Source organism: Orbicella faveolata, unplaced genomic scaffold, assembly GCF_042242905.1.
Source record: "Orbicella faveolata isolate gen_17 unplaced genomic scaffold, um_ofav_v1 contig_24, whole genome shotgun sequence".
NCBI classification, from domain to species: domain Eukaryota; kingdom Metazoa; phylum Cnidaria; class Anthozoa; order Scleractinia; family Merulinidae; genus Orbicella; species Orbicella faveolata.
Window position 1 is genome coordinate 4,550,001 of NW_028301552.1, and position 14,077 is coordinate 4,564,077.

Below are 14,077 nucleotides of genomic sequence, written 5' to 3' on the forward strand. Positions count from 1 at the left end.
AATCCCGGCAAACGAGAAATTCAACGAAATATACATTCAAAACTAGAAAGATAAGGACATTTATTATATGGCTAGCTCCGTGAGCAGGCAAGATGAATCAAATCCTGCGCTGTGATTGGCTACCCGAGCATGCAAGATGGAGTTATCTTGCCTGCTCAGGACTACCCGTCGTGTCCCGCAGAAAAAAGTTCCCTGGAAGCCACATGGACTCCGTCTCGGTCCATAAACACGCAAAAAAAAGAACTTGGCCAATATCCAGCCATCTTGACCTCACACTTGGTCAATAATCCATACATAATTATTCTTCTTTAATTTTGTTTTTACAAAGTAAGGCACTTGTTGGAATTCGTCAATAAATGAATTTACGTACATAACTGGCTACTCACTTTTCAAATCAAATTACAGTTTAATAACTGAAACGTTTACCTACAATATCTCGCCTCTTATCATTGGCAGCCGGTTCAACGATGAAAGGAGGCTGTTTTCGCAGGCTGCAAGTATTACGTATTATTAATTTTGTTTTTATGAAATGGCATAGTTGACGGTGGTAAAGGGTACTTTAGTGATTTATGAATGCCCTTATTTTTTTCCCGTGAAATATGAAATGGTAATTTTTTTTTCTCGTGAGTTTTGATTTCATTGTTTTGCGTAAAATGAGAAATAAAGGTTAATTTCGTTGTGAACCGTTATTTGGACTACTTTTAATTTCTATTATTTTTGACGTCCGTCATTGGTAGAGTGAAGCCTTGGAGCCGATGGCTCATAGCTGCCGGAGCGTATCCCGGTTTCTGTAGCATGAAGCGGCTAGAAGTATTTGTTAGGTTTCCCCAACAATTCGCCGTCAGTGCGTAATAAACATTACATAATCGTGAAAGGAAATCCGTTCGATCCTTCAACATTCACGGTCTCCAGTATAACGTGTTTCCCCTTCTATCTCTTATCGAGCAAAGTTGTCCTTGGGACATTAATTAACTTTCAAAATCGCATTAATTTTGCATGTTCCAGTGATACACGAAATATCTAGGGTTTTTTTTTTCGTGAACTGAGAAAAGACCATTTTGTTTTTCGTGAAACGCGAGATTCCCCCCACCCCCACCCCTCACCACCTTCATCGTTTCGTTTTATCAATGTAAAACGTTTGTATAATAACACACTTGCACCTAAGGGATTTTACTACTGTCTTATATCTTCACGGCTGAACTAACAGAAAAGTAAAACTCATCATTAATGAAAGTTTTGACAATTTTGCGGGAAGGTCTCACGGCTCCTCTGAATCCAGAATTCCTCTTCCTTTGGAGTTGCACTTCATCCACTTGTCAGCGATTACCTTGGGGTAAGCTCTTTCTACATGAACCTTCCCCTTCTGTAGCTTCAGATACTGCCTCCCCCGGAACACGTAGGTTCTGCTGTTGAGCCACTTCACAGCTGCATTGATGTAATCAGGGAAGCCCCACGCGCTTCGAATTCTCCTGGGATACCCTGGGTCTGTGCGCCGTGTATCCTCGTTATATCGCCAATACTGCTCATCTTTGAAGAAATACGTCTTTCTGTTTTTCGCCCATGTGAAAACTGCGTCCATGTCTTCAAGAGCTGAAGGCAGGCCGTATCGTGTGATCTGACCAGAATCTTTTAATTTCCTTGCGGAGTCATATTCCCAAAACCTGACCGAAACAAATGTAACAATTATAACAACGACAATGACAACCACATGCCCTTTTGTGGTTTAAAACCTTCTAACGGAAGATTCTAGATGAGTGTATTAACTGGTGAACACAGCCTAGCTTTCTTGGTGGAGCTCATTTCAACAGTGTCGGTAACAAAATATGAAAAGAATCTGTTTGAATGAATAAATAAGAGAAAGACCTTATTTGAGTGTCAATGGTATTTAGCTTAAAAAAAAAAACAAATTGGAGACACTATTTACGCATTAAAATATATCTTAGTTACATAAAGCTAAAATTATTTACAATTTAGCTAGAGAAATCAATCAATCAATCAATAAACAAATAAGTAACTGAAATGTGTGAACTTAGTTAGTCTAAGTATGATATAAGAACTTAAAAAGATATCAAATATGTATATAAATATAAAATTTATAGCGGCCTAGCAGCGTATGTCGCATTTGTTACAATTATCTCTTAAGACTGTTGGGTCTTTGCTCTTAATACTCTTTTTAAAACTCTTAACATTAGGTTTCTCTCTATCACTATGGTCTCATTTGTTCCAAAGATTTACTGAAAAACAATGTAACTTTAAATGCAATGTAAGTTAATTTATCAAAAACCCGACACCATTATGAGTTCAAAAATGCAAATTGAAGTGATATCCTACTCTGGTCCTTTGAAGAACACCACATTTCCCCGTCTGTTGAGGTAAGCAGCATCTACAGGGGTCTTAATATGCCTATAATATCTTGTGATGGTCCACGGACCACGTCGACGCAGTACCCTGTCCACGAGCCAGAACCTGTCTCCAACAATGAAGAATGTCCACTTATTTGGACCCACGAACACTGTGTCATAGCGAACGGAGCTGCTGCAAAGATCCGGGACAGTGGGACGAGGAGTGACCCGCGGGCGCGTGGTTGTAGCTTTGGTCGAGGCTTTCGTGGTAGCTTTAGTCGTAGTCTTCACTGTAGTTGGAGTTGGCAATTTTCGCGCGGTTGGCTCTGAAATTATCGCAAAAGTGTTAATCAGTTATTTGAACAAGAACTTTTACAGAACCTACTGGCTAATGACCACAGAAAGACTACTTGCACTCCATCTTTCTTCTTAATGGCTGAACAGCGTTTATCCTATCTAACAAGAACGCAAAAACGACGGGATGGACGTAAAAAAGTTTGAGGGTGGGGTGAGAAGACAAGAAAATAAAACTTTCTCTTCTCCTGGCAAATCTCTTTTCTTCTTAAAGTCTCACAACGTACCCCCTTCCTGTTTTTGAGAAAAATCAAGTGGCCCCAAATCAGTCTTAATTAAACTTTTATCTAGGTTTATCTTCACTACGAATTTGGGCTCGAATATCTGGCTTTCTGCTCTGTGAAATCGCTCTAAAAGTATGGGTCAATGCTGCAAATGATGTGCCCCCGTCCATGCTGCGCCAGGAACCTTTTATTAAGTTAATTAAGTCTCGTCATTTCATCAGTATTAAACAATAATTACTTGGGTACAACGCCTGGATCCCTTGTATGTCATCACTCGACAGCTTGATGTCAGCGATGTAACCTTTGTACCAAGGGTACATGATGGATTCCCGCACGCCAGAATGTTCAAGACCCAGACTGTGTCCAAACTCGTGAACTGCCACCCAGTCCAAGTTGATGCCGTCACTCGTTCCTGTCGTAAATCTTTCGTCGTTGTCAAAGTGTGCGTCACCAGATAAACCTATCAGAGATTGACACAGAATGTGTTTAAACAAAAGATCGATGAAAAACCACGTAGCCCTTCAGTCCTAAACCATCTTGCCGATAGGGTTGCCGACCTCCTTAGAATAATTCCTCTATATTATTCAAGAAGTGTGTGTAAAGGGGGAGGTAAATACCTCAGCTGCTCTCCGCTGAAGAAACGGAGGTGAGAGAGTTAGATGGGCCCCGGGAAATATGACTTAAGTAGCAGGTGCTTGAATAGTAGCCTTAATAGAGAACACGTGGGACCGGAGCGGTGCACACGCGTGGACAATGAAAGAGCCACTTTGCCAAGCGTCACGCACCCTTCCAGCTCGCGCCGTGTACTCAAGCATCTGCTGATAGGGTTTTACGTATTGTGCTCAAATTTTTCACTATTATGCTAATGCTCGGTGCTCAAAGAGTCTCACTTTTATGCTCCATTGTGCTCACATAAAGAAAGAAAAAAGAAAATGCGCTTGTTATATCGAAGCGTGAGCAGCGCCTCATTGAAATTCTCCATTACTCTGGCTTGACTATTACGAACTGAGTTTTCCAGTAATGAGAAAAAAAAAAATAGTAATGAAAAAAAGTCGCTCAGGTGCAGCAGAAGAGGGCTGAATTAGCAAAACCTTCCCGTATGCGAAAGCCTAATTTTGAAGCTATCTGTCATGTTGAGACAACCAGGTAGTTACAGATCTCTCTCGGTCTGCCCAAGGCACGGGATCAGCCAGTTTTTGTCACTATTATTCCGGTATAATTCTCGATTCTTTTGCCTCACTATTTTGTTCAAAATAATGCCGTCATAATATGTAAAAGCTTACTTGCTACGCAGGGAAATTAGGAATTAAATACTTACCTTTGTTACTGTGAGGGTAAAACGCATGCGCTAATGTGCCACCTGCTCCGTCAAAAGGATAAGGATCACCATGCACTTGACGAACAAAACTTATGAGGATATCAGCATCTCCACTGTAAACCTCTCTTATCCTTAAATCCGACGAAGATTGCCAAAGATAGAAAGCCTTTCGGAAGATTCTCCGTTGCGTGTAACTTGAAATACCTCTGGTGAAGTTAAGTACCCGGTAAGTTAGATCCTACAAAGTAGAATTGGATCATAACATTATCATCTGATCATTACTTCTAGAGATTGTTGGAAATGCAATAGCGACTAATGGACTCCGCCGAAATCTAGAGGCATGGGCTCGAGCCCTTTCCAGTGACATTTTGCAGTGTTCTCGGGAAAATAATTTTGTCACTCTCACATGCCTTCCCAAATAGCAGAATAAGGGCACAAAGACAAGAATGTTGAGTGGTAACCAGAGACGGAGCGGCCTGGGCCAAGTTTTTCAAAGGGTGGATAACGCTGAAGTGTTAACAAAATAAACCACGCTATTCGTAGAATTATTAACCCGGTGGATAGCGTTATTTGCCTTTGAACGACCTGGACGAATGCCGAAAAATACCTAGCCTAGTTGCAATATTTAGAGAAAAGGATAATTCAGAACGAACAGCACAAGTAAAATAAAAGTTCCTATTGAGTTAACCCCTATAGGCTAATCTCCTTTACGCAGACGTCCTTTGGAGTCTAACGTCATCACGGCTGCGAGAAAACTACCGGTTTAGGGGGGATGTTCCTATTTTTTAAAGATCGCTGTGACATCGCAGGGGAATGAAAAGGGCAGGGCATGGTTTGAAACGACTAAAATTACTCCTAACTGTGGACTTCGAGCTGCTGTTTCCACCCCTTAGCCGTTTTGAGCGAGATGCGAAAAAATCAGTCATATCTTTATTTATATGATATGCAGGGCGATCCATGCAGCAGTAGGCTAGAATAAATAGGGTCCGCACTACGTAACTTATGACCATTGCAAGATAAAAAAACCTATCGAAACAAAAACTTTTGCACCTCTATTTTATGTTAGGGGATGAACTTACTCTTTTCTTCCAGATAGTCCCTTGTAGATTGAATCTTCCAATGACGCTGTTACTCGAATCCTTCAGGCCGCATCGGTCAGTGTTGATGAGTTTGATGGTAGCTGCGTCTATTTTTCCAGTGACTGGGATATTGCCGAACCTCTGAAGTCTCCTTACCGAGGCCTTAAATTCTGCTGAGTTTGGACTCAATGCTCCTCCAACCTTGTCGTTGTCTTCTGCCAGGTAGCCAAATTTCAACAAAAACGATGCCTGAGGAAATATAAGTGAAAAGAATTATTAGGGATGGACCACGATATTTACAAAAAAAGTTACAAAAAATAGTGCACAGCGAGGCAATTCTAGACAAATCTTAACTTGTACGACCAGAAAACGCTGAGGAAAAGAAATTATTGCGTAGGAAAATTGCCTAACTGCCCCTCTCGCTAAAATATATCATATTCTCTCGCTTTAAGAAAGTAAGTTGACGCACGCGAACTGCATGCTAAGTTCCCACACTGAGGAAAAGCCAATTCAACAGAGTGACAGGAGAGGCACAATCACAATCACAACTCTCAGGTATAACAATGAGGCCATATCGTTGGACCCAAAAAAGGTCTTGGCCTGAAATTGACGAGACTCAAAGCAGCAAACGTAACAAAATTTTAAACCTAAAAATATTTTCACACCTTCCGGCTTCAATAACTGAGTATCCCTCCTTGGAAGACAGTGAATCAAAGCTCTTTGAAATCGCTCTTAAACACTTAACACTCAAAACGTCACGGCAACCTAACTTATATACAGAGGAATTAAGGGCAAGCGTTTTTTGAAATTATATTGAAAAGTACGGTTCTATAAAAATGCTCACTTGGGATATTTGTGATCTCAGCAGGCGGTAAAGTGTCGAAAGTAACTTCTCTCGTTACTTTTGGTTTCAGCAACCTTCTCTTACCAATCTATCGCTAGTTTGAGAGTTACAACTTCCGCGAAGTCGCTTTTTTCGGTTAGCTAAAACGTGTACCACGTGTGGGCCGATACAGCTTGGTAAAAGTAAAGATGTTCAGGAAAACATGACAGGGCTCAATCTCGTTGAAAAAAAATATGTTACATTATACAAACAACGTATCATGTTGCTTTTGTAAAAAGGGTCATATACAGCAAAAACCAAAAATTACATATAAGATCCTATGATTGTAGCGATCCAGTATAACATCATAATTTTGAGGCCGCTATCCACCGCAGCCGTGTTTTCCGATATTCCTGACACGAACACAATAGTGACCCAGTGCAAAGTGGCTTGAATGTTGTGTACAGCTGATACAGATCCCCACGGGAAAAATTCTTTCAATTTATGCTCGAAAACTATTGAAATGTTTAGTTTCCTAGCTTTCGGTGGAACAGTATTCGATCAAAGTCTCTTGTTGTTAGTATGTGCTCTCTAATGAACAGCTTAAGAAACTCAAGATCAGATGTATGACGAGCTGTGTCAGTGAACTGTCAGAACTTTCATGTCTAGCCTACCATTGCCGTCAGGCCGAAACGAGTTATGACTCAAAGTACTTTGTCTTCCTTTGAGAGAGCTTGCCTTCGTTAACGATATGAAAACCAAATGTAAAATTCTGCATTCAGACTCGTGGTAACTACATTATTATTGCATTCATTTGAGTGATATCTCACCGTTTTGTATGTCTGTGTTGTTGGAGCGCTAAACACGCGGTTCAGTACAAACGCAACGAGAAATGCTGTCACTATATGCAAATTTCCTTTCATTTTTCAGCCTCTGTGCTTGGTATGGCTCTATAAACTTGGTTCTGTGACTCTAATGAGGGTTTTTAGACGCGGTTCTTTCGTCTAGATACGTTGATGTTCGTACGTAGATGTAATTTAATTTGACTGAATGACATGAACTTGTGTTTCACAAAGGTGTGACTCACCCCCCGGAGTTAGCTCAGTCTTCATGTCCACACCTCCGGTTAATTACCACAGTCATCCCAACCCTGTTCCAGACGTTTAGTTCGCCTTAGTTGCTCTTAGTTATCCTGAGCCAAGATAAATAATTGTCCCCAGTTCATTGCGTGGGTGTCGTTACATGTGAATCGATCAGTATTAATTTTTGCGAAGAAATTCGCTCAATCGTAAGGTAGGCTGCGTCTCAGACGGACCCCGGTATACCGGCGGTTTAGGCTGTCTGCGACGCAGGCTATCGTAAGGAAGCCATCGGCAAACTTTTCGCGCATCGGCTCCCCTCCAAAAATGACGTCTTTGCCTTTAGCTAACAGACAAGGATATCTTGTATCGATTTATGATGGATTTGTTGTTGAAAATGATGAACATGAGGTCGTCTCAAAGAACTCAAAATTTCTTGGAACAAGGCGCTGTTTTCGAAACTGCTGTGTGATCGTCCGGGTGCAGTGATCACACTGTACGAACTACTGACAATCCTGAGTTTAAACCATGTACTATGCAATGAAAGATTTCTTGGTCAACCAAGCTGTAGATAGTATGGCTCCTAGTTAGAGCGGTTTTGGTAGCTGTCTTTAAATTCCGTTAGCATCCAGTGCTCCTTGGTAGGAGGTGAGCCAAGGCTCATTTGGCTAGCAAATATGTTAGAGGCTGATTTCGACAGCACTCTTAACCAGCCTTTGCGTGCCCACTGGGGCCCACTGATACTGATCATTTCATCATTACGCCAGCGTAATGTCAACTTTGGGCGCGACGCGGAGGTGCAAATACGGGCTTCAAAGAACTTTATACCCTAAAGTTGGATGATCGAGGAGATTTAAGCCAAACTTTACGACTGATGACTTTTCCGTAAATCTTTATTTTCATGTTGCGCCTGAATCCAACAGAAATCAGACGAACCTGTGATGGCATGATAAACATATTCATGAAAACTGAATTGCTCGGCGTGGAGGGGGGGGGATATCCATATAAAAAGGACGGGGGGTACTCGTCAGAAATTTTGAAATGAACCCCTCGTGTTGCTAAGAGGCATCAATTCTAAAACAAAGCATTATCTCCTGTAATATTTTTTTCGGCATAATACTCTAAAAAAATACCAAAAAAGGTCCCCCCTGTGTACCTTTTGAGGCTTACAGCCTAAGAGGTACCAAAATCGTGTTTTTAACCCCTAATTTTTATCTGAGTGCCCCCGGGGCTGAATTGTATATGCATTGTGTATATGCATTGTATATGCATCTGTTTTGAAACAGAGTACAGATTTGAGGGATTAAGTCTAAAAATATTACGAAGCACAGATTTAAGACATGATGCCTAAGAGAAAGTTTAGAGAAATCGTAGTCTACAAAAGACGCGGAAATGCACAGGACACTCATCCTCAAAATGCCGGGGTACATTCAGCGAGTAAGGCTCCCAGCAGAACATCATTATTTGGGAATTGGAAAGATAATAATTATTTTCAAAACAGAGTCAAAGATTCGTTCAGTAGAGGTCTTCTGTCTGCTTTTTCAGCCGTCAAAACAACTGCAATCTGAAACTGTGTCAACAAGCGCTTTGGCCCCTAATCTGGCCGAAGAAAGATGAATTGCTTTTGTTTGCTCCTCTCTTGCCGTGATGCTCATTGAAGGTAATGAAATATCCCTGCGTGTTTTGACAACCACATGCTCATTAAAGTGCCTATGAAGTAAAAAATAATTGCTGCTTATTTGACAGGCTTTTCAAAGTAAAGAAGAATGGCATTTCCCTTTTTGGAATATCTTTTTTTGTTCTAGAGATATTTACGTTTTTGTATTATGCAAATGAGGAAAGTGATGACGTCATAGGTGGTTCCACTTGAACAGTAAAACACTGAATCAAGAATATCTCTAGAAATATTGGAGCAGTGTTCTTCAAACTTGGCACCACAAATGTGCATCACAAAAGAAACAGAATGACACCTTCTGTGTTGTTGCCATGGCAACACTTTTGGCTCCAGTCTCTTTCTGTGAAAAACCAAATATGCCAATTTGCAACCCTTCGAAAAGGGACAGAGGGTCTTGCTCGGAACACACGTGATTCTCATATTGTCTTAACTCTCCCCATTAGATTGTTGGGAGTGGATGATCCTTGTTTAAGATAGAATCTGGTAATGTTAGTTTTAATTAAAACAGGACCAGCAGCATAACTGTTGTCATGGTGACGGCACAACGGGTGTCATTTTGATTCTTTTGTGATTTACATTTCAGGTGCCAAGTTTAAAGAACACTGCTTTAATATTTCTAGAGATATTCTTGATTGAGTGTTGAACTGTTTTAGTGGAACCACCTATGACGTCATCACTTATAATACAAAAACGTGAATATCTCTAAAACGAAAAAAGATATTCCAAAAAGGAAAACGCCATCCTTCTTTACTTTGAAAAGTCTTTCAAATCAGCAGCAATTATTTTTTACTTCATAGGCACTTTAAACTAGATATTCTAAATATTCATTAATTTTGCGTCACTAAGATACAGAACACTGAGTGACAGTTTTTGTTTTGATCTCAGAAACGTTCTCCTGATGATAGTGTTAGATGAACATAACGGGAAAGGCCGAATCATGAACTGAATGGTGAGTTCATCCCGCGAGCTGCCGATGAGAAGAAGAAGAAACACGACAAAAAGACTGTATTGCAGCAGGAAATGCAGTCTAATGCAAGTTGCAATCAAACTAATAATAACCTCCTGAATAACATGGAAACTACAGTTGGATATTTCCTCAATGTCCAAAATAGTTTTACCTTCACCCTCGAACATAGCTTATACCGGATTTGTACTCTGGCGCAGAGGTTTACTCTAGCTTTTTGTCGTTCATTGCGCTCAATTTTTCTTTGTGTCACGATAACAAATTAAGTCTTAAATGCGAGTAACTCCGTCTTACCGTTTTCTTTGTCTGTTCAAACGGAGCGCACTGCACGCAATTCAGTACAGACAGCAGAATTGCTAAAGTGACAAGAGTACAGAACTTCCCTCTCATTGTTCAGCCTCTGTTCAGTGTAGCTGACTTGCAGATAACGTTTTGTAGATCGTTTATCACTCCTCAGTCCAGGAGGGATTTTACTCTGTGTGTACTTGCCGTTGTACGCAGATTTAGCCGTTCGATTCCTCGGGCGCCTCTATGAAAGACAGAAGGGTACAGAAGCCTGGATACAAGCAAGGTTTGGTTACTCTGTCGTTGTGTCATCGGCTGCTTAATTACTTTGAGCTGAGAGAGTGGAATTGAAATGTTAAACTCAGTCAATATTTATATGACTCAGATACCGACCCTACAGCATAATTGGATATACGGATCACGTCACGGTATTACGTTAGCATTGCCGGGCAACGAATGCAGTACAGTACAGGAAAAATTCCATCAATTTTCGCCAGTCTCAGCAAACATCTAGCCTGTGAACAGGCTCCAGATGAAAGAGCCAAAAAAGAACTGGCTGAGTGTGAAGTGGCATCCTTTTTCTTGCCGCTTTCTCTTCGCCCCATCCTAAATAGAAAGCCTGTTCACAGGCTAGCAAATATAGTAAAATCAAATGATCTGTTTGAAATGGCTATAGGTAACGAAGTTCGCTTTGAGGAACGTATTTCTAGTGTTCGTTTTTCAAATCTTTCAATTTATGTCTTTTTCCTGGCGAAATGTCGTGCGCGAGTGTTTTGTTTGAGATCGGCAAAGCCTCGAGGAGACTGGGGAGTAGTCAAGTTGAGCGCGAAATTCCCTTGCGCGCGAAATCCTGCCAGCCACACAGGTTGGCTCATTAAAAAAGTTATTGATTCCAGTCGTCGGAGCGAGGGCCCGAAATTATGATGGGTGACCCCATTGGGGAGTTAGGGGGGAAGGTTTGGACCAAGTACGGTCTGGAGGGAACCCTGTCGGGGCTTAAGAGGGAATTCTGCCCAGCCTAAAACGGCCAAATACAAAATTATCTTTGAATCTTTAACGCCAGTGGAAGGGAGCTTCAGTAGGACACTGACAGACAAGGAGGGAGAGGACGAAGGAAATCGATCCAAACTGGAAGTTCAGTTTCAAAGCTGATAAACCCAAAATAAAGAGCCCCTTTTAGCCGGTGGTCACTCTCTCTGTAGTGTTCTGTCCGGAAAGGTTAAAACCTGGTAGCCATGTTGTATCGCATGTTACAATTTGAAGAACAGACAGAGACAAAAGCTTTCCGAGAGATACTCCAGATACTCTTGTTATCCTTGTCCCTCGCCGGCTTTCAGCTCTATGTTGCGCTAAAAGTCGTCGGGAAGTCACGCGAATCGTGCCATGGAGCATCATCTCAACGAAAAATTCAAGTTTGCACTAATAATCCTAGACAGTTTTGTTCTTTATGAGAGACAAGAAAAAGACAAAAGTATCATGTACTCAGTTATGAGGATTTCCACTTTGGAGCCGCGAAAAAGATGCAGTGGATGTCGGCCGAAGCAACCTTTTGCCATTAGGTCTCAAAAGAGGACAAGATGAAAATACTGGCGGCGGAAATCTGGATCCCCCCCCCCTCCCCTGAAAGCAGTCAAGGCAGTCTGAAAGCCGGCAACAAATTAAATTAAAAAGAAAAAACGCGGAAAACTAAAGAGTTGATGATCTTCTTATCTCTTAATATCAGTTTCCTTTACGTCAGAACGTTATCTTAAGTTGAAACTTTGTTTATCCTGGTTTATCAGCTGCCTGACTTTCAACATCTGCTATACTGACACCTACACCTAATTCTCTTTGGATAGGCTTTATTGATTTACGTTTTTCCCGCAGCCTAAAGATCCTCACAAACGCACGTGTTGCAGACCGTGATATTCGATGTCGATCATCAGACTACTAAAGTAGGAGTTTTAGGTCGTTTTGAAGTGACCTTGAACAGTTTTAGCCTCGCATTAGAACTCTGTTGAACCGGTGAAAGAGTTGGCAAGGACAAGGCAAGGAGTAGGCGCAGTGTAGGCTAGATTGCTTAGCACAACAAAGTCGAGAAAATCGTGATCAAAATTCAAGATACCCCAAGCGAACGAATATTACTGATTGCCGTAACACGGACCAGGCCCGGACTAACTATTTCAGCTCCTGGCCTGACTTCAGTCGTTTCAGCGTTTCAGCGTCGTATATTTTTTCATCTCAGTATCTGCATATATATATGTTCGTATATTTCGTAACTACTGATTTTTTGAACTAGAACTGCCGGTTCGTACGTATCGTCTAAAAAAAAGGAGCCGAAAAGTGCTGGCCGCCCGTTATAAATCGTGCAGGACCCATAAGGAGCTCTGTAAGGGTAGAAAACAAACTGTAAAAGAGTTTTCGGTTCAGGATGCTATTTGATGGAAAGGGAACAACACTAACCCCCCGACCAAACCCTACAGAACGGCTGTATTTAGCCCCCGGGGAGAGGGTTGCTCTGTAAATCATTGGGAAGGGGTGTGCCGCTGGGAAAGTGAAACCCTTACCCTATACTAGACCATAATCAGCTTGATTTTGCAAGCCTATTCTAGACTAGGCACCAAAATCCCCTACCCTACTCTACCCTACCATACCCTACCCTACCCTAGACTAGCTGTTGTCCATGTAGAAACTTTATCACTGTTGTAGTCCAACACTATGCTAACTAAACCGATATCTTACGAAGTCACTAGCTTTCGACTCTCAATTTCTATTAGAGAACCCTTGGTAAAGAACCCTGTTCCAGACTAAATTATTTACATACTGGCCCCTTTTCCGGTGAATTATACCCTATTCTAGACCCAAACTGTCTGATTTCTATATACCCTATCCCATACTAAAGGGCCTGAAAACCATACCTTTCACAGCGGTTCATACTTATATCTTATATATGGGAGTACCCCCAGGTATTTTACCCGTATTCTTCCCTAGAAAGTTCAGTGAGGCAAGTTGCTTGATAATGTTTGTCAGAACACCATGAAGTTGATGAATTTCACCGGAAATGCGTGGAAGGGAAGTTGTTAATGTCAGTGAGTGTCTGGCGCTAAAACCTGCCTCAGGCAGGTTTTAGCGCCAGACACTCACTGACATTAGGGATATGTATCATCAGGCAAAAGATTACTGAACAGTAGGAAACCACGTGGATTATCTTTGTGTCTATGTCACGTTCATTTAAAAGAATTACTAAGTACGTGAGAAGCATGAAGTTAATTTTCTAGTCCTTGAAATTGTCGGAGAGTCATGTTCGTGTTATTCATGTTATTTTTTGTCGAGTGTCGTGTCTGACGGAGCTTCGTCCGACATTCGATGCGACGTTTTTTTACGTTGTTTTTACAGGAATTCGCTCTCAGCCAATTTAGCCTTTTTGGGTCGATATGAAATGTCGGAAATAAGCTTAAACATGTTTAAGAGGTTTTACAATTGCTGAATCATTATGATGAATCAACGCAGAATTTCTTTCAAAGTTAAGATTCCGGATGTGTTGTAATACATGAACTCTTTCCACAAGTCACGTTGCCAGGAACAGTAGCTTCGGGAAAGGGGGCGCGGGAGGGGCAATTAGTCCGCAATTGACTCATGCTAAGGAATGGGGGTACTGCCCGGTCTGGGGTTTGAAACTCTGACTCGCAAATAAGAAAACCTCGACAACCTTATGGCGGGCAACACCGTCTATCGGATCATAGGACCTTGCTCAGAACACGTCAGACCCCGTTTACACAAAAAGTATCAATCGAAAGACTTGTGGGAAGCAAGTGGTCGGTACTCGCTTAAATATAGGATATTAAAGTAGTCACGTGCGGCGCACGTGGAACTATCAATTTCATGGCGAAAAATCCAATATACTGTACAAGGGGCAGACCCGGTTGGGTGTTAACAAACATAGCTGAGCTGAACT

At 41.5% G+C, this 14,077-nt stretch overlaps 1 protein-coding gene across 2 annotated transcripts; it reads right to left on the reverse strand.

The window, feature by feature from the left end:
- Window positions 1-287: 287 nt before the first annotated feature.
- LOC110056343 (matrix metalloproteinase-20-like) lies at window positions 288-10,492 on the reverse strand. Of its 2 annotated transcripts, none has more exons than XM_020762807.2 (6): window positions 10,153-10,492; window positions 5,318-5,566; window positions 4,239-4,476; window positions 3,159-3,380; window positions 2,332-2,668; window positions 288-1,661 (listed from the first exon to the last, which is right to left on the reverse strand). In XM_020762807.2, exons 1-6 carry the CDS (start codon window positions 10,246-10,248, stop codon window positions 1,259-1,261), a joined length of 1,545 nt encoding a protein of 514 aa, XP_020618466.2. In that variant the 5' UTR covers window positions 10,249-10,492; the 3' UTR covers window positions 288-1,258. The 2 variants fall into 2 exon arrangements, with proteins under 2 accessions (XP_020618466.2, XP_020618467.2); XM_020762808.2 differs by lacking the exon at window positions 10,153-10,492 and adding an exon at window positions 6,971-7,525.
- Between the last annotated feature and the right edge of the window lie 3,585 nt (window positions 10,493-14,077).

Bases quoted from the DNA above. Each gene is read 5' to 3' on its own strand.
- LOC110056343 (XM_020762807.2), bottom strand. From the start codon at position 10,248: ATGAGAGGGAAGTTCTGTACTCTTGTCACTTTAGCAATTCTGCTGTCT. The intron at 3,381-4,238 runs GTAAGTATTTAA...AATCTCTGATAG, and splicing joins TTACCCTCACAGTAACAAAG to GTTTATCTGGTGACGCACAC. The intron at 2,669-3,158 runs GTAATTATTGTT...CGATAATTTCAG, and splicing joins GATCCAGGCGTTGTACCCAA to AGCCAACCGCGCGAAAATTG.